General features: G+C 48.4%; 1 protein-coding gene across 13 annotated transcripts in view; it reads left to right on the top strand.

Moving 5' to 3' along the window:
* Window positions 1-25,661, top strand: part of SAMD11 (sterile alpha motif domain containing 11) — a 397,470-nt gene that overhangs the window by 281,691 nt on the left and 90,118 nt on the right. For all 13 annotated transcript variants that reach the window (XM_075906866.2, XM_075906862.2, XM_075906863.2 and 10 more), the window contains one exon: window positions 1,404-1,454. In XM_075906866.2, coding sequence (XP_075762981.2) covers window positions 1,404-1,454 — 51 coding nt within the window. The remainder of the gene's footprint in view (window positions 1-1,403; window positions 1,455-25,661) is intronic.

The following is a 25,661-nucleotide window of genomic DNA, read 5'->3' as shown; positions in this document are numbered from 1 at the left end:
CTTTTACCTAGAGCTAGAATTTAAGCAGATGCCCCCAGTCCTGCAAAGCACTTGAATTCAACCCAATCCAGTTTAAGTACAAACTGGAATCCATCCCTTTTCAACAGAGCACTTAACCCCGGGCGTAAGTCCCGTTGACTTCACTGCTCTCGCTTATGTGCCTTCTGGCCTGATTCAAGTCAGCAGACTCCGGTCGAGTCCAGTGGCCTTTGCATTAGGTCCTTGGTGTAACTGGATGGATTTCAAGTACGATGCTTAAGTGCTTTGCTGAATCAAGGCCAGATGGAATGGGAGAGGGAGAGACGATGTCCGTTGTTAGACGAATGTGCATTAGGCTCCAACCATGTGCGTTCTTTGCAGATGGATCTGCTTAGCACTCTCTGCAACCTGTGTCTGCAGAGGCTGTTTTTTCGCAGGCAGATGTGGTGGTACATGTTTTGCCTGCAGACAGATGTCCCATGTAACTTCTTTGAAAACTTGGGCCCCTGGTGGCTGGGAATTATTCTCCATCCTATTGGCCGGATGAAACCGTGGAAGCTGCCATCCTCTGGAAGCTGCCAGGTGAAGCTGACACTTACAGGTGCCTCTGGGCCTGGTTTACAGCAGATGGGAAAAGACTCTAACATAGCCTGTTCTGATCAGAGTGGGCAGTGCCCACCAAGAGGACGGCAGAGGAAGAAAATCTGAGCTTCCTACCTGGGTCTAAGTTAAGGAGGTTGTTTATCTGGTTCTGCTGCTCCAGCTCATCACCAGGCAGAGTGACAGAATATATCAAATTAATTTCTGAGGTGGGAAATAGCTAATCATTTATTTACAGCTACGGAGGGGGAGGGGGCTGGATATACAGGCTTTCCTTAATGCAGTGTCAGTGCTGAGCCTTTTCACTCCCCATGGGCTTGTCCTATTAGCGGAGACAATATCTTTCCACCTCCCCTCCACCCTCCTAGCGTATGCATGTGACTGTGTGCAGGAGAGAGGAGTCAACCACAGGGCTCTAATTGACTGCATAGCAGAGCCTGTGATGGGCTCCCAGGGCAGCAGCCTGCATTTAGGACGGTGGTGGGGTGGCAGGCAATGTTACCTCTATTTTCCATCTGTGTGCAGAATAAATTTTGTTATATGCACTGGGGCATGTGCAGATGTGTACCACCAACAGAAACACATAACCAGCTGTGGGTGGCTGTGGGAGGTCTGCCAATCAGCTGGATGTCATCTGAATCTCTCCTGGGCAGCTATCCAAGAGCTCAGCTTACAGTGAACACAGAGGTGGCAAGGCGGGCTAAGGTCAGAGAAGCATGCTAGATATGCAAGGCTGGTGTTGATCAAGGGTGGGTCTTGAGTTGTAGGAGGTGTCGTGTTCAGCAAGTGTCACTTACCTCTTTGTTTGTTTGTTTGTTTAACAGGATACACACCCACTGGGATTTAAACATCTCCTTCCGAGAGACCTCTTGCAGGTACCATTTTGGGGCACCCTCTTTGTATGGTAGGCTAAGAGTTTATGATACACATTACTGGTATATGGATGCAGTTAGACATGAAATAACATTCATGCATGTGAACCTTTCTGTCTGTCTGTCTGTCTTTGAAAAAAACCCAGTCATTCCTTCCTCTAAAAGGATGCAATTACTGTTGTCTAAAGATGTTTTTTTAGGTCTGCTTTTTCTAAAACCACTGTGCTCCTAAATGAGGCTAATCAGTGGGTGGTGGGTTTGTAGATGTCCATGCAATGTCATTAAGACCCTGATCCTGCAAGCATTTCTGCATGTGGGTATTTCCATTGGAACCTTTGGGCTGTTCACTTGTATAATGTTAAGCATGCTCATAATGGAGTGTGGGACCAAGGTCTAAAACTGCGAGAGTGACTTGGTGGCTCTTACCTTTAATCAATGGGGGAGGGATTTAGATATTAAAAGTCACCTTAGAGGACAAAGATTTGCTTAAAAAGAATAAAATAAGGAGAGAGAGGGAACACACAGGAACTGCCATCCCACTTTGATAGGCTACCCTACAATGATCAATACCTGAGAAAGGTCAAAATCGATAGCCAGTTATTACAATATTTTGCACAAGTCGGAAAATTCCTTCCTGTCCTGGGAATATGAGAGTTGACTGTCCTTTATATTCATATATATACTATAACTGAAAGTATTGCTTTTGGTCATGAAATTATCTAGCCCTTTTAAAAGTCTAGCCACATTATTTGCCTCTATGGAGAAGAGAGGAATGCATGTTCTAACTTCTGCTTTATATGAACTTCACTATTTGCCAGTGAAGCACTTGAACCAGACATATGCTGTTTGTTTTCTGGAGGAGAGACAAATCATTGCACATGGCTAATAAAGAACAGGTGGTGACTGCGAAACCTCTTGGCATGGAAGAGTTGAAAGAAGTGTGTGTTCTACAGAAGGATGTTGCTGGGCACAAATACAGTGGGCTGGATTCTGATCCTGGTTGTCCTGGTTTCAGTCCAGAATAACTTGACTGAAGTTGACGGAGTTACTCGGGATTTATACCAGTGAGGCTGAGATCAAAATCTGTCCAGGGGATTTCAAGTTGCGTAGCATGAAATTGAATGAGCTTGCAAATAACAGCCCAGCAAGTATCATGGTGCTCTGTGCAAAATTCCTGTTCAGTTCTAGAACTAGATGACCAATACGAAAATATTATTATTATAATGCCCACTACGTGCTAGGCCAGTGTTCCTGAAAGTGTTTTGCGGAATCACTCTCAGAAACACATTAACTGGCCGCCCCAGTTTGTTTATTTACTGGCGCCACGGCCACAGAGCCTCACATGGTCCGGCCCATGCCGCTTCCTGTGGCTCCCCTTGAGTGCAAAGGACAAAATGGAGCCAATAGGAGCCACGAGGCTCCGTGGCCGCGGCACTGGTAAATAAACAAACTGGGGTGGCCCGTTAATATCTTTCTGAGAATGATTCCATAGAACACTTTCAGAAACACTGTGCCAGGCTTTTTCCAAACATTTCAGAAGGATGGGCCATGCTCTCCGGTGCTCAAATCTAAGGGCACGCAAGAGCGTTTCATTAAATACTTTATCAGATGTGTTTCTTATTAGGACTATATGACTATGCTTCGCCGCATCCTGGTGTAGCACTTACCCAAGAGAACATAAGGTAGCACGTTTAGAAAACATATAAGTCTCAATGTTGCAACTGAACTGAGTTGTTCGCTCTTAGACGTCAGAATGTTTAATGAAAAGTAAATATCAGTGGCAGCGGGAGAGTGTATTAGAAATGACTTCCAATGTTTACCACCTGCCCTTCACACACAACAGACAACTTCTGCTTCCTGGCTGTGAACAGCTCCCTGTAAAAAATGTGTCTGCCTCCTTTGCAAAAAAATAGAACTATAAAGCAAACGGTTTGGGCTGTTTTGTTGGATGTATTTGTAGGTCTCATCTAAATTATAGACCATAGGGTGAGATCTTGTTGATTGTTTTTTCTTTTTTGTCCCCGATTTGATTCAACACATAATTTAGGTACACGCATAAGTCCGTCCCTATTCAGCCAAGCCTTTAAGCACGTGCATAAGTTCTTGGCTGAATTGAGACTTGGCCTCCTCCTTTGGAGCTCTGAAGGCGCTGTGGAGAGAGATGTGAAATTTGTGCTGGTTCGCATCCCATTAGGAGCCATTGAAAGCGGTGGGCTTAATTGGGTGGGGGAGGTTAGCGCATCACTCAGCTCCAAGTCTGAGAAAATGTTGTTGTTAAAATGTTATAAGTACAAAACAACGGCCCAAATCAGCAGATTCTAAGACCCAGTCTTGCAAGCTCACTTCGGTCGGAAGCTCCATTGAAACCACTAGGAGTTCCATGTCCAGACAGTTTTTAGGGTTAGGAGCCTATGTTGTTGCTTTAAGATTATGACACATGAACATTTGAATGAATGGATTCCTTCCTGGCAGACCCTTTCATGATAAATTTCAGCCTGGAATGAAATTTTATGGCCCAGTTATAAGCTCTTAAAAACCCCCAGAGGTTTATAATGGAAGTGCTTACACAAGCCTTAACTAATAGCCATTTGAACAATCACTTTTGAGTGGCACACATCTTTTGGAAATTAAAATTCCCACCTTTTAAACTATTATTTTTGAATGTGTAGTGCCAAGGCTAAAATGATGGTTGAATTTTTATGACTGTGAGCAGATTTCTCTGACTTCCCCCTTTTAATTGTTTATTCTTGTAGCTCTTTCCTGACAGCTTGGTTTCAGTATTTGGAAATTCTGTTTTCACAATACTGAGAGAACTCAAGTGATTGTGTGCCCACTATCATTGTGACTCAGGGCTGTGCTTACAAATTACAGGATCCTATGCAACTGAGGGCCTCTCATCATGCGGCTTCTGCCAAGGGCCTGGGGTTTCTCTTCCCCCTCTCCTGCGTGGCTTTTGATGGGGGCCTCGGGCGTCTCTCCTCCCCTCGCATGGCTCCTGCCAGGGATCTGGGGCTGGAGCAGAGATGCAGAGGCTGGGGGCTCCTCTTTGCAACTAGTCTGACAGCAGGCAGCCATCACTAACTGACTGCTGCTGGCCAAGAGGCTCACAAGGGGGCGGAAGGATGGACTAGGGATGTGAATGACTAGTTGACTAATTGAGTATCCAATAAGCAAATGCTTATTGGATAGTCGACGCACTAGTCGACTAGTCGCTTCCCCCCTCCTCCTTGCTACTTCTATCAGAAAGAGGCAGCAAGGGCAGGGGAAGAGGAAGGGTGCTTCAAAGCGTCAGCGCCACATGGAGCCCGGGGCCAGCTGGGCCAGGCTGCACACCGTGTTTCAAAGCGGCAGTACTGTGTGGAGCCTGTGGTACTTTGAAATTGCATGGACTATTCGATTAGCCAATTAATCTAAATTTAACATCCCTAGGATGGAGAAGACCTGCAGTGAACAGGAGAGAGCAGTCCCGGGGAGGGGCCAGAGAGGAACCACCAGAGGCACAGCCTCAGGCGTACAAGAACACATTGGTGCGTTGGGGCACCTGAAGATGTAGTGCCTCAAATTTTTGGGTGTCCTACACAGCTGCATGTTTCATGTATGCCTAAGGATGGCCCTCTTGTGACTAGCAAAAACCTAGGCAGTTCCATGGTAAGATACAAGTTTTGCTACTGCAGGTCAAAAAAGTGGCCAGTCGTAATTCTTGAGCAAAAAGCATTCAGTATCCTGTAATACAGAAAACTAACTGTGTAACACAGTGATGCCCTGAAACATGAGATTTATCAGTTCTTAACACTGGTTTACTAGTAAGAATATTTAAAGGGGAAGTGCTTAATAAAAAGGGGACAAATTTGGCTTCACATCTGGTTGGGAATTCTTTTAAATTCTAGTTGGGTTTTCAGCATAATTGCTTAATTGTTTTTGCAGACCCTACACAAAGCAACCATCTAGCCTTCTGATGACACAACAGCTAAGTGACCTGAGCTGGTAACCAGACCCCACATAACATTTAAATGTAACAATCAAGAACTTAGCTAAATCACATTCTGATTTCTTGAAATGGAGCCTCTGTGGGAGATTTCAAGGAGTTTTAATTACATGGGCAATCTGTTATTCCATTGTTAAGATAATTGGAGACAAAGCAGGCCTGATGCTGACAGCTAGTAAATTTCTTAAAGGACCCCTTTTAAAATTAATTTTAATTCAAATTAACAGATTTATTTACAAGTGCTACAAGCGGTATGTGCTGTCATTTTGGGGAACAATAAAGAGGTTGAATCCCCAGTTTAAGTATGAACCCAACAAAACTTTTGTTGACAAAACTATATCTGCGTCTACACTACCGCCGAGTTCTGTCGACATAATGTCGACAGAACTCAGCAGTTTTGTCGACGGCTGTAAACCTCATTCTACAAGGAATAACTCCTTTTGTCGACAGAGTTCTGTTGACAGAAGGCGTTATTGCATCTACACTATCCTTTGTGTCTACACTCTCATGTCAACAAAGCGGCTTGCTTTGTTGACAGAACTGGATGTAGTCCAGACGTTCTTTGTTGACAGAAGCTTTGTCGACAGTTGTCTGTCATCAACGCCTCTGTCGACAAAAGCCTGTAGTCTATACGTACACTAGATGATAGACCTGACCACATGAACAGTTAGGTGTCTTAACTGGGGACATTGTGAACTCAGAGGTAACTCAACCAATCAGCCCTTTTCCTTTATAGCCAGTTTTGCACACTACCATTCTTTTGGCTCTAGAAAGTCAGAAAGGGTCCTCGGCCTCATGCTAGCTTGGGCATTGGAACCCAGAAAGGTTCCCCATGGTGCTGCCATTTGGCTTCAGCCTGGCTGAAGCACATACAAGTTGAGGCAGGAGTGGAGGCTTCCTCCTGCCCTCACCCCACATCCCTATTCCCCCCCATCAACTCCTCAGATCCCTGCTCACTCTCATGTCTGTGTGTATCCCCCTTTGCCATTGGAGGAAGCTGCAGGAGAGACCCTGTCTTCCATTGGCACCTTTGCTGCTCTCTCAGATTTCAGCTGGAGTTACTGTCCCCCTCTCTTCTAATTGCTCCCCTCACTCTGTTGACTTCTGCCGAACCAGTCCTTCCCCTCCTGCCCTTCCCCCGCCCCTCCCCATTTTCAGCTTGGGCCTCCAGTTCGGGTGCAAATGACAGGCTACAAATTTAAGCCTGCCCTGAAGCATAACTTAGATATTTTAAACCTACCATTTGCCAGTGCAGAAAAGAGACCCGTGTATGTTTAAGCAACCTAAATTGCCTTGCAACTCTGTGAAATATGTGGCGCCACTGGACTAAATGATGGGGTGGCAGAAAGGTTTTGCTGACCCTTGTTCGAGGTGACATACATCACTCACTGCTCCTGAGTTCTGCAGGTCGTCCCAGACTCCTGCGTGATACCTTTATGCTGTACTACGTTATCATGTGGTTCTTCTACCCCCTCCCCACCCTTTTAAATCAAAAGGATGTTGCCTTCTGACTTGCCCTGCCTCTCTGTCAAAAGGCTGCCTTTGATCTTCCTTTGCAAGTCGTCAGAGGCTGCCTGGATTCGTTGGTCTGGTCACCTTAGAGGCGCTGTCTGCATTGACCTTGATGAAAGGCGGTTTAATTGGGTACATACAGGCCTGCACACAGGCAGCAAAAGATCAACATTGGGAACTGCACAGAAAAGGGAGATTAGGATCTCTCCGAGGGTCCTCCAGGTGCTCCTTTTCCTTTTATGCTTTGAAGTTAATGTGATGACTGGGTTGGCATTTTAGCAAAGTTCCTAAGTGCCTCTGTTTAAAACAATGAGCACCGCATGGTCTCTTGCCCAGACGTGTTCTCTGGGATGCCCTTCTGAAACGCTTTGCAATTGTTCAGTACCGTGAGGCATTTTCCTTTTAATTTCGAGAAAAGTCTGTCAGGTTGCGCAGTCACGAACAAGGGCCTATCTGTGCCAGTGGCTGAGCAATTCAGACAGGGGCTGAGTGCTCTCACCATCCCCTGATTTCAGCAGATGTCCAGGTGCTCAGTGCCCTGGTCTGGATTAGACCCCTCATGTTGAAGCTCACCAGAAACAGGGAGGTGTCTGAGTGAAAGTGCCGGGCGGAAGGTGTTAGTGCATCTCCATGGTGGAGGGAGAAGGCAGAGAAAGGACAGGAATGAGATCACTCTCCTTTGATGCGGTTCAGTATTAGAGCCATTGGATAAAACTGGACGCTCCTGTAGACACTTTACACACTATGAAGCCTAACTGGCTTGTGAGGAAGGTGTTGGGATAGGTGTTGCACTTATTGAAGTGTGAGGAAATTGAGGCAGAACAGAGATTAAACGACTTGTCCAAGTGAATCAGTGGAAAGGGTTAAGAACGGAGCCCCAAAATCCTGTTGCTTGGCCAGGGCTGGAGCTGTCAGACCATGAGCAAAATGCAGGAAGCAAATTGAAGGCAGCTTCATTGATGATCAATCATCAATCTGCTGGGGAAAAGAGGTAAAAGAATGAAAGTGAAGAGGCCAGAAAGAGGGATCACTTTGCTTTAGCTGAATGGGACATGTGTCTTGGGAGTTCATCTATATGGAAAATCCACTCAGACTGACGAAGTGGTGGGACCTAGCAAGCCAACTGGCCTCCCAGAGGAGAATTTCTTCAGGATGCATCTTATCTGAAAGGAGCATAAGGCAAATAAAGGGCATCATCTACCCAGAGCAAGTGACTATTTAAAACCACTGTTTTGACTTGGTGAGGTCTGACCAGCCATTCCAGACTGAACCAAGCCAGATTCTAATGTGTTTAGACCAGACGGGAACCTCACTCAGAATCCTGGTTTTATGTAGTTGTGGCCCCATTTGCAGTACCCTGCCAAACGCTATTGTAACCATGTTCATGCCGCAGTGCGTCACTGCATTGTTGCTTGCATTGGTTTGCTTGGTGTAGATGGGGTCTGCTATGTTAAAAGAAGCTGGTGCTGATGGAAGCATAGAGAGCGGCTAGCTGGAGAAGTTGTTAGATTGGGACACATTGAAGAAAGTGTGAGAAGAGAAAAAGAGCTGGCTGAGTTGGCTTTTTCTCCTGGAAGACGCATGGTGAAAAGGAAAGGAGGAAAGAAGAGGGGAAACAAAAAGTACAAAGCAGACAGTTACATGTATCTGCAAGATGATGCTGAGTAGGGATGTAAAATCCCATTTAACCAGTTAACCATTTAACTGGTTAGCTGCTTAACTAGGATCTTGCGGGCCCCCAACCAGTGACATAGCATGGGAGGCCCAGTTGGACTGGTGCAGCATCTGCCTGCAGTTCAGTAGGCCCATCTGGGCTGGAGCAGCCCCCAGCCCACATTAGGCAGTGGGCTGCACCAGCCAGCTAACCGGTTACTGGTAAACATCCCCTGGTCAGGGTGATGCTGACTGGTTAACCAGTTACTTTCTGCTGACTCCGCATTAGGAATGTATCACCACGAGATGCAAGTAATGTTATCAAAGCGTCAAAGTGTTTCACTGTTGCCCTTTAAAACGTTAACGTGGGCAAGTTTGGTATTTGCTGGTGTGCTTCTCTGCTCTCTAATGGAGCTCACAGTCCTTACAAGCTGTTGTGAGGGTGACAGGTGATACACGTGTGTGCCTCATTTTTTCTCTTGATGACGTGGAACAGCACAGCAAGGCAAACTCAAGGAATGGAGGATACGAGAAAGAACGTGGTGTGAGAGGCTGGAGTTCCCATTGCAGTGGGAGGGCGGCTCATTTCTGCCTGTGGACGTGCCATAATTCTCCTCTTGGAGGAAGTCTAAAAGGCCTTTACCTCTATTACTATTGCAAGTTGCTAATGCTCCATACCAGGACCTGCTTCCTGATGGCAAAGCCAAAATAAACAAGGAAACCCCTGACTCACAAACCCCCTCTTTGGCAGCCAGGATATGGTTTGTGCTGGAGGGAAGAGACTTTTCAGACGGGCAACCGCAGTTAGTTTGGTGACATCCCTGTTTGGCTTCAGACAACAGTTGCCAACAGAGTAATAAATGGACCCTTTCTTTTGTTTAAATGGGGAGGAAAAGCGCAACGGATCAGCTTTAACAAGAATGTTCTGTGTTGGAGAGAAGGGCTTGGCCAAGGGGCAGATCCGCTTGCGCCTACAATTGTTGCAGATAAATCCGAGCAGCTTGTGCTGTTTGCATCAAACCACCAGCAAAGCGCATGGGTGAGGCGCAAGATTAGACATTATTGGGATGCACCAGGAGGAGCTGCTATGCATTTGTCATGAGCCCAGCTTATGCTGCAGCTGCTTCATGAGGCGCTTCAGATGGAAACGGGGCTGTCTTTGGGCTCTCTGCTATAGGGCCAGTGACCCTTGGGTCATTGCAAGTTATTGGTGGGTCTGAAGCCCAGAAAAGATCCACACAGTCACTCCAGCTTGTTCGGAATATTTTCTTTAAGGCCATGATCGAAGGGGACCCCTTTTTTACTTAGCTGCCTGATGGCTGTTGGACTCAGGAATATTCTCCCAAGGCTGGAGGTCTAAGTCACGGAAGACTAGTTAGGGAAGAACATTAAAAAATATTCCGTAAAAAACAATTCTGCACTGGTTCCTTGCCAGGAGGAGCTAGAATTCTTCACTGATTTCTGGACACTCCGTGTGTGCTCCTTAATGGGCAGAGCTGGTTCCAGAGGTCCTGAGCAGCAATGCTTCAAACATTCCTATTGGGAAGATGTCTTGCCCGTTGCTCCTTGGGGACCATATCTGTGGGTGAACATTCATCTGCAGCTGCAACATGCCAGAGCCTTAAACCATGTCAGTTTAGGAACCTCTGCTGCTGAACGTCCAAGTACTGCTTGCTGCTCAAGCTGATTCCAGGCCTTATTTGGGATTTGGAATTACCAAGGAGTCTTGCACAGCACAGTGCCTTGGGTAGGTAGGTCTTGTCTTATCTATCACATTGCTTCCACATCCCTAAGCTTAGGAAGGCATGAATAAAAAGGGAGGAGAGGAGCAGGGTCTATGATTTCCTGAAATGTTTCGCTTCCTCCACATAACGTAAGAACAGCCATACTGGATCAGACCAAAGGTCCATCTAGCCCAGTATCCCGTCTTTCAACAGTGACCAATACCAGGGGCCCCAGAAGGAATGAACAGAACAGGGAATCATCAAGTGATCCATCTCCTGTTGCCCATTCCCAGCTCCTGACAGAGGCTAGGGACACTGTCCCTGCCCATCCTAGCTAATAGCCATTGATGGAGCTATCTTCCATGATTTTTTTCTAGCTCTTTTTTGAACCCTGTTATCATCTTGGCCTTCACAATATACTCTAGTAAGGAGTCCCACAAAGTTGACTGCGTTGTATGATGTTCTTTCTGTTTGTTTGTTTTAAACCTGATGGAAGTTAATTTCATTTGGTGACCCCTAGTTCTTGTGTTATGAGAAGGAGTAGATAACTCTTCCTTTTTCACTTTCTCCACACCAGTCATGATTTTATAGACCTCTATCACAGTGTTTCTCAACCTTTTTTTCTATAAAGTACCCCTTTAAAAAAATTATAAGTACCCCCAATACCTACAGTTTTCAGAAACAATTTTTTTTCTACCATCGCAACACATTTGTTTAAACAACTTAATTGTAGCCGGGTGGACGATGAAATTTTTGGGTGTAAAAAGTACAAAAATTAATAAAGTGCTTTAAAACTTAAAACAAAAATTCAGTTTTCTCCAAATTTCTGTTTTGTTGACGTACCCTTCAGACTTCTCTCAAGTATCCCTAAGGATACTCGTACCACTGGTTGAGAAACACTGCTCTGTCATAACCCTCCTTACTTATCTGTTGTTATCAATAGAGCTCCACACAGATACAAAATTTGTATTTATATCCGCATCTGCAACAATGATCCACAGATATCTGCATTCACATTTGCGAACACGGATACCTGCAGATATAAATCAGGATATTCACAAGTTTGTAGGGTTCTAGATACAAAATTTCTGTCTGTAGCCACATAAATGAGCTGCAGCTATCCACATACTCACCTGTGCATGTAGGTACCTGCGGCTATAAAGCAGATAGCCACGGATTTGCAGGGCTCTAGTTATCAATGCTCTTCTCTTTTCTGTACTAATGTACTGGGCTATTTTAATTAGCAATCAGAAATGGAATGGTTTGGGCTGAGGTAGGCAGGTCTGAAATTCAGGCCAAAGCTGGGATGGGTTGCTGTTTGGCATATACTCATTTTAGTTTGAAACACAGATATATTCCTGAGGAAAAATGTGAATAGTGTACTTACATGCTCCCCAGCACGTACATCACTGTAATTCCCAGTGCACTATGAAAGGGGAGATGTCGGCCCTTTGGAACAGAGTTGGGAAGGATTTGGGGGAAACCGTGACTGTGAAGGCATCTTAAGAGCTTGTGGGATCATGGGTGGTGGGTGAAAGCCCAGCTGGGGAAAGCAAGCCCAAGCCCTGCTCCCTTCTGCCTGAGGCCTTGCCCCTTCCAACTCCACACGCCCAGCCCTTGTGGAGCCAAGCCTGGTCCCCAATGCAGGTTATTGCCCTCAACCCCTGAACATCCCCTAGCTCCTTAATTTCCCCCATACCAGTGGGTGGTGCAACCTCACCCTTCCTGCCTGGCAGCTGGAGAGCCATGCAGCTGCGCCAGGGCCCTGTCCTTCCAGGCGGCCAGGTTATAGGCAATTATGGAAAGGCAGTGGCTCCCTACGTTACCCATCACCCATGTGCGGGATCTTGTTGGGAATTGCATCATCTTGGCCAAAATTTTGGAGCACGTTCTCAAGAGATTTCAGCTGTGCATAACCAGGAAGAGAATTGGCTCCATCTGGTTGTGGGTCGAATCTGGGACCAAAACTTTGGGTCGGGAGATTCAGTCTGAGCCCCCCTGCTAAAATTTGGAAGGATTCAAATTTGAGTGTCTTTGTCTGTAATAGATTCGGCCCGTATCTGGAGGATACCTGGCAGGCCGTTCTGTCCAGTTTGTGATTTTCCTTTTCTAACCCTGTTCCTTAGCAGCACCTGTTGCCTGCATGGGTATTATTCCAGGCTTTCAGCGACTCACAGCAGCAATGTAATGGATTGAGGGGGTGGGATATTTTGAATAGGTGCCCGCATAAGTAAGAGGGTCTGTCTACACTGCCACCCTAGTTTGAACTAGGGTGGCTAATGTAGGCATTCGAACTTGCAAATTAAGCCCGGGATTTAATTATCACAGGCTTCATTTGCATGTTCCAGGGCGGGCGCCATTTTAAAATGTCTGTACTGTATTTCGAACTACCTGCACGCGGCATGGACTAAGTAGTTCGAATTAAAGCTCCTAATTTGAACTACCGTTATTCCTCCTGCAAGGAGGTTTAATGGTAGTTCGAATTAGGAGATTTAATTCGAACTACCTAGTCCATGCCGTGTGTAGCCGCAGGCAGGTAGTTCAAAATACAGGCATTTAAAAATGGCGTCCGCCCAGGAACATGCAAATGAAGCCTGGGATATTTAAATGAATCCCGGGCTTCATTTGCAAGTTTGAATGTCTACATTAGCCACCCTAGTTCGAACTAGGGTGGCAGCGTAGACATACCCAGACACACCAGTGGCATGTTAGTGAATTATTCTATTTATTGGCTGCACAAGGCAAGGCCCTGTCCTCAACACCAGGATGTTCTCTCTCTGTGTGTAATGGGATAACTTCGGAGCGCCACATCCAGTCAGTGCCAAAATTTCAGAGAATGTTCTGTGCACCCCTGGACACAAGTCTATTGATTTTGGTGACTGTCAGAATACCGGGAAAGCCTGATTTCAGAGTTGAAATCGGGGCCTTCAGACTGGCTGGTGAGGCAGTCTGGGGAGTCTCTATATTGTGCCCTGTTGCTGCCTTCACATATCACAGGGCAGCAGCTTCACGCTGCCGCAGGAGATTGTCTGGAGTGCTACTTTCAGTGGAAATAAGGGAGCCTTGCAGGGAGTGATCATAGTGGGGAAAGGGTCTCTTGGGGTGGGAGGGACATGGAGATGGAGAGAGGAGGCAGCAGGGATCTGGAGGGGGGATGTGCATGTCTCGGAGTCAAAGCAAGGGACCCAGGAGAAATGGGGGGTGAGAAGTGGCACTGACGAGGGGGAGCAAGGTCCCAGAGTGGAGATAGGGAGGGGAAAGCAGGGCCCTGGGCATGGGAAGGAGAAAGTGGGGCTCTGAAGTGGGGAGCAAGAACCTGGTTGGGGTGGGGGGAATCAGGCAATGGGGAGGCACACATGGAGAGCACCTGATTGATCCCAAACTAGGGAATTTGCTAGACTGGGGGATGTTCCCCGTCACTGGCCCGCCAGCCTGCCACCGGCTCCGTTTCCGGCTCTGACTGGTCATTCTGCCACCGGCCTGGCAGGGCTGCCTGGCTTGGCTGGCTTCTGGCCTGCTGCAGCCCCAGCTCCTCTGCCGGACTGGTGTGCTGTGCGGCCCTGGAACCCTGCTGGGCTTCTGTGATGCCACAGGCCCTGCTTTCCTGCTGAGCTACCTCACTGCTGCAGCCCCAGCTGTCCAGCCAGGCTGCTGCCGGGCTCCAGGGCTCCCAGCTGCTGACCCTCCTGTTGCCCTATTTCCAGTCACTGGGGCTCTCTGGCCTGGGAACATCCATCCTGGTTTAGGGAGGTGCAACCTGTATGACAACAGTGTTATTGTATCTATTCAAGTGTCTGGTGTTTTACGGTCTGTGCTGCACTGGACCTGTTCTGATGGTCAGAAAACCCTGGAGCCCTATTTATATCGCCAGCAGTATAGGAAATCTTGGGTGAAAATGCCTAGCATAGATATCCCTTACAGGTGAACGGTTCTTGCCGCATCCTAACAAAACTGGTGCGCTTCAGAATTGGGTAGCCTGGTCAGTGCTTCAGATTTGAATTTCCTCTCTCCCCATCCAGAGGCCATCACAGACATGGTATTTTTATTCATGGACTTGTGAAGTGCTGGCAGATGATGCACAATTATAATAAAAACATCTTTAAACTTATTTCCACCTCATTTTAGAGTTGCCAGCTCTGCTGATCATTTTTATGAACTGTCACATGCACTAATGAAATGGTATAAGCGTTTTGCTTGGGACGTTGCAGAATACATTTTTCAGCACAAGTCTGCAGGAAGAGTTAGGGCTGCATCTCCCAGCCTTGGGTTTTACAGTCACCTGGGCTGCTGTGCTTGTTAGTGTTTTGCAAATGCCTCGTGGACAGCTTTTCTTTAGAGGTATGAGAGCTCTAAGAGGTAGATGTGGATAGTAGGCCAGGGTGAAAGTAACTTAAGTTTCTTACAGGTACTGTGGTGTAGCATCCTCCTTGGGTGGGGAGCTCAGGAAAGGGGGTTGGGTAGGCTGAGATACAACAACCCGTAAGAACTTTAAGTGTGGGGGGCTCAGGACAGAGAGGTAATGTGGGGGGTAGTAAGAGTCAAAGCAGGAGCTTGGAGGTGAGGAGGAGCTCAGGGCAGAGGCTTGAGGGTGTATGTGTGGGGGTTGAAGGAGTCAGGATTGGGGGGCGTGTGAGGAGGGGCTCCATGACAAAGGGCTAGGCATGTGGGGGGGGGGTGCAGGAATCAAGTCTGGAGATGTGGGGGTTCAGGGATCAGGACAGGGAGCTGGGAGTGGGGGGGCTCAGCACAGGAGGATGTGGGGGTGCAGGATTCAGGGCAAGAGGCTCAGGGCAGGGGGTTGCGTGTGTGTAGGGGTGAGTGCGGGGGGGACGACAAAGGAACTATTTTAGGGGAGCTGCAGCTGCTTATACCAGGTCCCTGTTGCTTTTCTCCCTCCTCTGACTTTCAAGGAGTGAGGGGAAAGTGCCCCCCCATCCCCTGCTGCATTCCTCTGGCTCCCAGGTGCTCGGGGAGAGGCAGAGGAGGAACACAACAGGCTCCCCACTTTCCCGTCACTCCCTGAGAGTCAGAGGAAGCAGGAAGGAGAAGAAAAGCAACAGGGACCCAATATGTGTGACTGCAGTTCCCCCCCACACCCTAAAATGGCAGGGGTGGGGTGGGGCTGGTGCAGTCCTAGACTGGGGGCGCCTCCTGCCAGTTCTTTAATCTGCCTGGTTGCCTGCTGCTTAGCAGGGCAGCCTTCAGGATGCCCCAGGAGCCAGGCTGGGAGTGCCTCGTCCCTCCCACTACAGCGGAGTGCCCCAGGCGGCCGGCTTCTTGCCAGAGCACCTCACCGGGCCCAGCGGTTTACCTCCACCTCTGTAGGAGGACGGTATTGATGAACCCCTGGCTGTGGAGGGGTAGCAAGACTGGCACCTGAGAAGGACGGAGAGCGACTGGGAGTCTGGTGATGAAGATGGAGTGCAGGGAGGCAACTGCAAAGGCTGGACCAGTGAGAGAATATCCTAGCAGGGCCTCAGAGCGAAGGGAGACACTGGACGGGACACTACCAGTTTGGCATCTCTTCTTCTTGGCCCTTCTCTGTTGGGAGCACAGAATTGTAGCAGTTTAGGGCCTTATCTAATGCCCACGGAGGCCGGTGAGAATCTTTCCATTGGCGTCAGTGGAATTGGGTTGGACCCTTTAACATCAAAGTTCTGCTCCTGGGTGCATGTGTGAAGCTGCAGCAGAACTCCTTGCAAGCCACAAGCATACACCTGAAGATGGAGGCTAGATCTGGGGTTTCATGGCAGATAGAGAAGCGAGTAAGAGGTGGCAAGTTCAGGAATCAGGATGGGGAGCCTGAAAATACAAGTTAGAAGGTTTCACACTAGTAGCACTTTGCATTTTTATAGTATCAGCCCCCCCGAGAATCTCCAAAGCATTGAGTCAGCAGATAACGATATGTAAATATTGGTGTCCCCATTTTACAGATGTGGAAACTGAGGCACAGAGTGGGCAAGTGCCATGCATAAAGTCACAAAGTCTAAGTGACAGAGCTGGGAACAGGATCTATGTTTTCTGACCTCCGGCTATACATCCATGCATAGCTAGGGGATGGGAGGGGGGAAGGAAGTGGTTTTCCTCTCCACTTTTGTATGTAGATCATTCTCCTATGGCCTGAGAGTTGGGGTGGCTGGGATTCAGGACTAGAGAACACCTGCTTCATGGCCTTCTGGCAAATGCACACCCTGCAGTGCACCTCGGCTTTCCGGGTCCGGCGCGGATGGAAAGCAGGGAAGAAAGCGGAGTGAATGGATAGGGGCCTGGCTCAATGTGACTGGCCTGCTGTTGGGAGCCCAGCTTTGGGTGCACAGGTGATGGGTTGAGAAGGGAGTCTAGAGCAGTGGTACAAGTACCCTTAGGGCTACTTGAGAGGAGATGGGGGGGGAGTACGTCAACACAACTGAAATTTAGAGAAAACTGAATTTTTGTTTTAAGTTTCACCGACTTTATTATTTTTGTACTTTTTATACCCAAAAATGTCATCGCCCGCCCAGCTACGATTAAGTTGTTTAAACAAACGTGTTGCAATGGTAGAAAAAAAAATTGTGTGTCTGAAAGCTATAGGTACTGGGGGTACTTATAATTATTATTTTTTTGAAAAAGGGGTACTTTATAAAAAAGAAAAAAAGGTTGAGAAACACTGGTCCAGAGGATCCTCTTGTCGTTCTCTCTAGGGGTTATCTCCCTCCACCCTGTTTGAGATTCCCTTAACACCTCTTTGCTGTGTGTAATTTCACTGGCGCTTGAGAGAGGGATGGAAATTAACAGCCCCTGAAGATGAAATGCTCCATCTCTTAGCAGGGCAAGGGCAGGGTGGGACCAATAAGGCTGCCCTTCCTCAGCAAGGGGGTGGCTGCACTTCTCTCACCCAGCGCACCTGTGCCAGGAGGATTCTGGGCAGGCAAAGGGCCCCGCTGCCCCATGCTAGCAGGAGAGAGGGGAGGAGGACCGGTGGAGTGGTAAGAGAGGAGAGAGGCAGCCCTCCCTTCTGCACAGCTCCCCCACAAGTCAGTCTCCTGTGAAAAAGTGACCTATCCGAGCATCGGGTCATGTGGCCCATTGTGTAATATCGAAACGAAACTCGGATGCTCTCCACCGCCCTGCTTGTTTGTGAGTCACCTGATCACTGCCTGCAAATCCTTGACCCAAATCCTTGTGTGCCCAGCTTTAGGCCTTATCCTGCCACGGCTGCTCTGTCCGCCAGCGGTCGGGGAAGAAAAGTATTGGCCGTGCAGTATACGATTAGGAGATTTCCCAGGGTGTTTGTGCTGGGTGATAAGCTGGGGGGTGGGGGGGGGGTGGAATCTTGATCAGTCTGAGCTGATAGCACTCTCTGATCCACCGCCTTTCCTTGCATTCAGCTGACTCAGGGACCCCAGCATTATCTGTGGGGAGGGTAGGAGCCTCTGACCTTGCCTGGCTACTCAAGGGTCTTTGGCACATGTGGGCCGAGCCAGGGCAAGGCTGAGGGAAAGTTATTTTGTCCCAGGAGGACTCTCAGGCCAGTTTTCCCGGGAGATTGTTAACCCTTTGCTCTGTGTGCTTGTGGTGGGGGGAGGAAGGCAGAGGGGCTTTTATTGCCCTGGTCAGATTTGCTTGGTTTTGAAGGGTGGGGTGGTGCCTGGGTTTGGCATGCAGGACTTGCTTCCTCTCTGTGTCACTTTGCTCCCATACCTCCTCCAGTCTGTTTGTCTCTGCTTGCGGCACATCGGCCGGGACGTTCAGCGGGGCCAGCCTTGTTGCAAAGCCCTTGCCACAGCTCCTCTGTGAGAGGCTCGTGCTTTCTGGGCTGATGGCCCTGGGTTCAAAGGCTGACGCAGAAGGGCTCACTGAACACAGGTTGGAATCGTTATAGAAGTTACAAGCTCAATGCAAAAATTGCTGGGCAAGAGTCTCTGGCCTGCACTCTGATTGTAATGATCCCTTACCAGCTCGAATCCAGGTCACTGTGCATTGCTGTGACCCCAGGCATATAGTAAGATAGTTTATTTGTTGGTAGCTCCGGCACAGCCCGCCCCATTCAGGATCTGGCCCCCCTTGCACTTGTGCACAAACCAGAGGAAGCACAAGAAGTCCTTATCTGAAGTTCTGGTTCTGCAAGTTCTTACATCCATGTTTAACTTAAGCCCATGCATGTCCTCCTTGCCTTCAATGGAGCTCTGTAAAATTCAGCAGGTGCGTAATGAGTATTACCTGGGATCAGGGCCTTTAGAAACAAAAACCATTTGGGTAACAGGGGAATGAGATGTAGCACACATGCCAACTGGTAGGGGCACGGTTGTTGCATGCTTTCATAGGTTATGTCACCCTCCAAATTTAACCCTTTCCTATTTTTCTAGAATTGGCTTAATTGTTACCTACTTACATGGCTCCATTGGAGTGTCGGCTTCTGTCTCCATGTAGCTTCCCATTTAAATCAGTAGGATTCAGCCTGGCTCAGAGGCCTGTGCTAGCAGATTGGAGTGCATGTACAGTGCAGTGCACTCATAACAAATAGCCGTCATCTCTGGGTTGCAAATGCAGATAGAAGGTATTTGAATCCAACTGCAAAAAAACCTGTTTTCACTGGAATCAGAATCCTGGGCGCATTTCCCCGAGTTTGATTTTGAGAAATTCTTGCTTTTACAAAAATGGAATTTGGGGCCTTAATCCCTTTGATGGAAAAGTTCTGTGCAATTTAATAGGGAAGAGCAGTAGAATTGTGCAGAAATGTAATAACATTCAGTACTAATTACGCCTGAAACCTATTGAAATGGATAGAGAGCATTAGATCCTTTCGCTGCCTTTTGTGAACCAGCCTTCAGAATTCTATAGCAGGGGAAGAATTCTCTCTCTGAAAAAACCATGTAGGAGATGCATCTCTTTCTGTTAAATTCTGTAGCCCATAAGGGCTGATTTGACACCACCCTTGCAACTGCTTATATGTACAGATGGCTGCCTATGTGGGGATCAGCTGAAAAGCTCTTGAGTTAAAAATCTCACTCCAGGAGTCTGGAATGTCTACATGAGCTGAACTTTGCAGAGTTGGTGGGAATGGGGAAGAGGCTTACAGCCACAATTTTAAGAAAGGCAGAAAGGACTGAATGCGTGAAGGGGCTGATGTCAAGATATGGAGCCTTTCACTCCTAGATCACTGGATTGAGTCTGCCATGTACAAGTTGCTGGGTCTCAGTCTGTGTCTGGATAGGCTGGCGTCTAAGCCACTCTCTCTTCCACCTGCTCAGTGTGACATATCTGCCACCACTCAGGTATGTCTTCACTGCAATAAAAAGCCTGTGCTAGCAGGTCAATTGGCTCAGGCTTATGGAAGGCCAGGCAGTGAGGCTAAAAATGGCAGTGTAGACATTCAGATTTGGGTTCTGAGACCTAACGCCTTATAGGGTTTCAGAGCTTGAGCAGTGTTTTTAATCCTGGGAGTCTGATCCTGGGCTGGGCCAGCCACGACTGGTACAGGTCCTTTATTGCCGTGTGGGTGTACCTGGCCATAGAACTGGGTGAGCTCCTCTGGCCTGGGTTATGCAGGTCACCAGACTAGGTGAGCACAGCAGTTCTTTCTGGCCTCAATCTGTGATTAATGGCACATTTGGTGGAAGAGCTGGGTGGCCAGCCCTCCAAAATCGGCTCCCGGAAACCGCATCCATCTCCCAGTGCCTTTTGGAAAGCAGTCCTGGAAATCGTACTGGGCTATTTTAAGAAAATGACGTTGTCACTTTGGGGGGAAAAAAATCTCCTGTCACAGCCGGCAACCCCAGTGCTGCCCCTGCTCTTTGGCAAGCTGGAGGATTGCTGTCTCCATTTCACCCTGTCCATCTTGATCTGTTGCTCCAGCACCGAGTTCGTAAGTGGCGAGGGGAATGTGTGTTTTTCAAAGGCCGGTTTACCGGTCTCTTGACCTGGAGATCGGATGTGCTGGTGCACTGGACACTGATTATTAGTTTAAAAGTAACTTTTTATTGCGTGAATTCAACTAGAATCCTAGAAGATTTTCACTCACTCCTGACATTACATAACAGCCGCTGTTGCGTAAGGTTGTTTTCTTTGTGCTGTAGTGAAGTGACAATATTTATAGACCAGTGCGGGTTTCCCTTTAATGGCTCCCATAAAAAGATCATTATTTTCTCTAGAGCAGTCACTAGCTGATTTACATGTCTGTCCCATTCCTGGGGGCGCGCTCCAGTTTAGGCATCTCTGAGTGAGATGAAACATACTTGCTGTTCGCTGGTTTCGTGTCACGCTATTGATATGCTTCACTCAGCTTTAAAAATAAGCGTGGTTTTTTTTTTTTGGTGGGACAAAGGGATGAAAGAGTCCCCTCCCACCCCACACAAAAAAAACAAAAAACAACCTGTAAAACATTTAGTCTGGTTAAAATTCAGTTCCTGCAAGCCCTGGCAATGGCATATCATTAGAACTGCAAACTCTGTTTTGTTCTCTGATTGTATCAACTTGGCTGGGCAGAGAATTGAGCCCTATTAGAACTGGTGTGTTTGATATGCAGCAAAGAGCTGTTGCAGAGTAAATAGAGTTTGAACTTCTTCCCTGAGCCAGATGAACCATGCAAGTAAACTCCTGTACAGGACCTGTATCCTGTTAGACTGTGGATGAGACAGGACTGGAAATACTGGAATGCTAAGTGTGTTCCTGGATGGGCGACAGAGTTTTGCACAGCAGACGCCTGACTGCAGACCTGCACTCACTCACCACTTCCCTTAGCTTAATAAATGTCCTCATTTTCTTTCACTGCAAATGTTGCTGTTGCTCATTTTATGTATTGGATTTTATTTTTTATTGTAGGGAGGGGCAGAGGGTCGGGACAGTTTTATGGCAACTGTATTGATCAGAGAAATTGAATATAATCCCAGCATTTGCTGAATGATCATTAAACGGAGGGAGAGTCAGTGAGACATATTCCTATTTTAGTGTTATATCCTCCCATGTTCCTTTCTGGGTCTCTTTCCTTTTCTAAAGGTGGGCATCAGTCCGCCTCCAGCCTCAGAAAAGATCCATAATTCCTGGACAAGCTGGTCATAGTCTCCTTATCTTGCCTGTGATTTTATTAAATGTAACTCAAAAGTTTTCAGGCCAGACCTCAGCCGGTGTAAATCTGCATGGCGGTCCTGAAACCAGTGGAGCTGTATGTTGATTTGCACCAGCTGAGTTTCTTTTTCATCAGCGGGGCAAGGCACGGCGGCGTACCCCTGTTCTGCAGTGCAGCAAAGCATCGTTTACCCCTGCGCAGAGGGATCGTCCGCCATTTCAGTCCTGCTTGGACCCTGTTTTGCACGTTGAAGAGGTGCAACTTGGCCCTCTCCACGGAGAGGAACAGGTTCTGGCCCATGTAGGGGCCTGATGTGATTTTCCGTTGCCGCCCTGTTGCCAGGGGAAGGGGGAGAAATGAGGGATGCAGCCCTTCTGGAAACCGATTAGGATTTTAAACAACTTTTGCTCATTTCTCACCCCTGTCACTTTGAGCAGAGCATTGAGAGTCTCACCAGGCCCCGCGGGCGCCTGGCCGCCTCCGCTAGCTGTGGAGACTGTGACACTGATTTATTTTTTGGTTAATTGTCTCCATCCATTAGTCTCTTCATCCTTCTCCCGGTTAAAGACACAGCTCGCGGCTAATGCCGGTAAATGAAACGCTTTTAAAGGCAGGGCTGGAGGTTTGAGCCTGGCGGGGGCCAGCCGTCACCAAAAGCTGTCGCTGTCCGAGTGCCCTGAGTGGGAAGAGTTTGGAACGTCTCGGTCCGTTTGCCTGGGTGCATGATGCACACACAGGCTCCCTCATAGCTGGTCCTTCACTGGCTGCCTGCTCTACAATCTCAGTCCAAAGGCTGACCTACCTTTTTCACCCCTTGTTGTGCCCCTAGGCTGCAGGAGAGGCTGGTGGCACCTCAGCAAGGCAACGTGGGGGCCGGCTGGCCCTGCTCACGAAAGATCCTGAGCAGCCTTCAACTCCCAGCATAATTGACAGGAGCTGGGGTCACCCAGCACCTTGCAGGATTGAGACCGTCAGTAGTGAATCATCTGGGTAGAGTTTAGAACTTCACAGTGGCTGTGTTCTGCTGCTCCTGCTCTAGCCACTGCCCTTGCAGTAGAAGGCTTGAACTGCCCATCCAGCATGTTAAGTTAAACCTTGCACATAACGAAATGCATGGCTGCCCCACCCCCACACACACCCTAGGGCTCTTCATGAGGTGTGACTGGCCACATATCTCATCTTCCATTCACACTTTAGTCAGTGCCATTGTAATGACCCAAATTGCCTTGTCTTGCAACCTCCCCTCCCCCGCCCCAGCTATCTGGCCCTGGGGAGCGGTGCAGCACTTATTTCTGCATTTCCGTCTGGATGCAACGCGCCACCTTCTCCTCTCAGCTTTTCCGTCTGGATGCAACACGTAACCTTCTCTCAGCTTTTCCGTCTGGATGCAACACGTAACCTTCTCTCAGCTTTTCTGTCTGGATGCAACGCACAACCTTCTCCTTTCTGCATTTCCGTCTGGATGCAACGTGCCACCTTCTCCTCTCTGCATTTCCGTCTGGATGCAACGCGCAACCTTCTCCTCTCTGCATTTCCGTCTGGATGCAACGCGCAACCTTCTGTGCTCAGCTTTTCCGTCTGGATGCAACACGCCACCTTCTCCTCTCTGCATTTCCGTCTGGATGCAACGCGCCACCTTTTCCTCTCTGCATTTCCATCTGGATGCAACGCGCAACCTTCTCCTCTCTGCATTTCCGTCTGGATGCAACGCGCCACCTTCTCCTCTCTACATTTCCGTCTGGATGCAACGCGCCACCTTCTCCTTTCTGCATTTCCGTCTGTATGCAACGTGCAACCTTCTCCTCTCAGCTTTTCCGTCTGGGTGCAACGCGCAACCTTCTCCTCTCAGCTTTTCCGTCTGGATGCAACATGCCACCTTCTCCTCTCTGCATTTCCGTCTGGATGCAACGTGCCACTTTCTCCTTTCTGCATTTCTATCTGGATGCAACGCGCCACCTTCTCCTTTCTGCATTTCTTTCTGGATGCAACGCGCCACCTTCTCCTTTCTGCATTTCCGTCTGGATGCAACGCGCCACCTTCTCCTTTCTGCATTTCCGTCTGGATGCAATGCGCCACCTTCTCCTTTCTGCTACACCTGGGCAGTCTGTGGGACGTGGACCAGCTCAACTTCAGCGAACAGGGGTGTGGGGGTTGGCATGTGCTATTGAAGTCCTCATTCTGAGCTCTCAGCCTGGAATTCGTCATGATGGAACAGCTCAGAGGACTCTTGTGGGTTCCGGTTGACAGAAAGGACTGCCAGCCCAAAGAGGGGAAGAGTCACGTTGTTAAGCTTTATTTTCTCCTATCTGTGGCATTTCTTTGCAGTTCTTGGTCAGTCTCCTGAGCCGCTTTTGGCTGTTTAGTTTGTTCTCTTCTTCAGGTCTGTCTACAGTGGAGTAACTGCAGCTCATGTCCACATGCCTGAGCTAGCATGGATCTAGCTACCTCCAATAACAGTAGCAATGTAGCCACTTTTGCAGGGGCTAGCTGCTTGCATCTATACCCAAGGTCCCTGATGGGTTTATACTAAGGCTGTAAAATCCCGATTAATCGGTTAACCAGTTAAAAGTTAGGTTAACCTAATATTTTTAACTGGTTAACTGACTAAGCAGGATCCAGGCAGGGGCTGGGGCTGCTGCCACTGGCAACAGGTTCCCCGCCCTGGACCCACGGCTGGGTTGTTGCCGCCACCAGCCCCACTGGAGTAGCCCTCCACCCATAGCATACCACGGGTGGGGGGCTGCTCCCAGGCCCCAGGTAACCCAGGGCTAGGCAAGATGCTGTTCAAGGGCCAGATCCGGCCCACCTAACACTTTGATTCCGCCCGCAAACTGCATCTGGCTGCTTTCTATTTATATCCTGCTGCCCCGGCTACCCAATTTCCAGGCGCTGGCTCAGGCAGCAGGATCCCATTGAAATGGCTCCCAGCTCCCAGTCACGGCACTATCCTGGCAGAGGCTGGAGCCTCAAGTCTTTTAAATAGCTGCAGCAATCCCAGGTGGCTGCCAAGCAATATGGTAGTGGCAGAGCCAGGAACCGCGAGCCCTTTGCTGTGTTTTTAATTCAAAATGTCTGGCCCAGGCAACTCTGGAGGAAGGTTAGTTCCCAGTCCCGCCTCTTCCGCCTAAGGCCCCTCCCCTTCTGGGGGAGGGACTGTTCCGTGACCACACACCAAAATTCATTAAGTGCTCTCCCCGCTTTCCCCCATGAAAATTATTGCCCACTCTTAGGTTAACTGGTACCCGATAAGCATCACCCACTAGGGCAGTGGTCTCCAACCTTTTTACACCCAAGATCACTTTTTAAATGACAGATCAAGCCAAGATCTACCGCCCCGCCCCTTCCTTGAAGCCCCGCCCTCTATTCTCCTCCTCTGCATCACTTGCTATCCCCAATCCTTATACTGCTACTTTAAAAAAAAAAAAAACACCATTCCTCGCAGCTACTCACCTGTGCTGTTGCTTGGTGAGTAGCTGCTCCTCAAATGAGGAAATCTAATGTAAATGTACTGCGCAGGTGCGCAGTTCAGAGAGGGCTCAAGAGCTACTCTTAGAGCCTCAGAGATCTACCGGTAGATCGCGATCTACTGGTTGGTGACCACGACACTAGGGTGATGCTTTCCAGGTGACTGGTTAACTGGTTACCCGTTCACATCCCTAGTTTCTACAGCCAGTGTGATCACTACAATGTTATTGGAGTTAGGTAGAACAAAACTAGCTCAGGTATGCCTACACCTGCTGCAGTCACTCTCGTTGCAGCATAGCCATATCCTTAGAAATGTTGAAACCTGTAGCTAGGATGTGCCAACATTGCAGTCCACTGAGGTAATGAGCTTATTATCTGAGGAGCAAAATAGATTTGGGGCAAATATCGACCGGTCGCTTTTATAGAACGTCCTTTGCTGCAGTAGCTAGGCAACAACTGGAGTTGCTGAGATTCCATAAAGGAATCTGGAGAACTTTGTTCCACCTTCTACCAATCAAAAGCCTTCCCTTCAGAGGATGTTTCCACCAGTATCTCTTCTCGAGCTTGTTTCCCTGTAAACTGTGGAGCCACCTGGTTACAACTGGTGGATGATTATGCTGCCGTTATAGAGGGCCTGGTCTGACCACCAGGCGTGGTAGAAGGCAGATGATCTGTTAGTTGCATTGACAGTAGACTGTGCAGCAATCAGGGTGTTTGAGGGAAACATTCACGAAGTTTTCTTCATCCAGCCATAATGTTTGTAGCTGCTGTTTATTTGCATGTCTCATGCTGCTGTGCCCCCGGGTGCCTCTTCTAGCAAAGCACTG

Source organism: Pelodiscus sinensis, chromosome 24 (assembly GCF_052426305.1).
Source record: "Pelodiscus sinensis isolate ZL-2025 chromosome 24, ASM5242630v1, whole genome shotgun sequence".
Lineage (NCBI taxonomy): Eukaryota > Metazoa > Chordata > Testudines > Trionychidae > Pelodiscus > Pelodiscus sinensis.
Note: the sequence above shows the minus strand (reverse complement) of the source record. Positions and strands in the feature narration are given on the sequence as shown.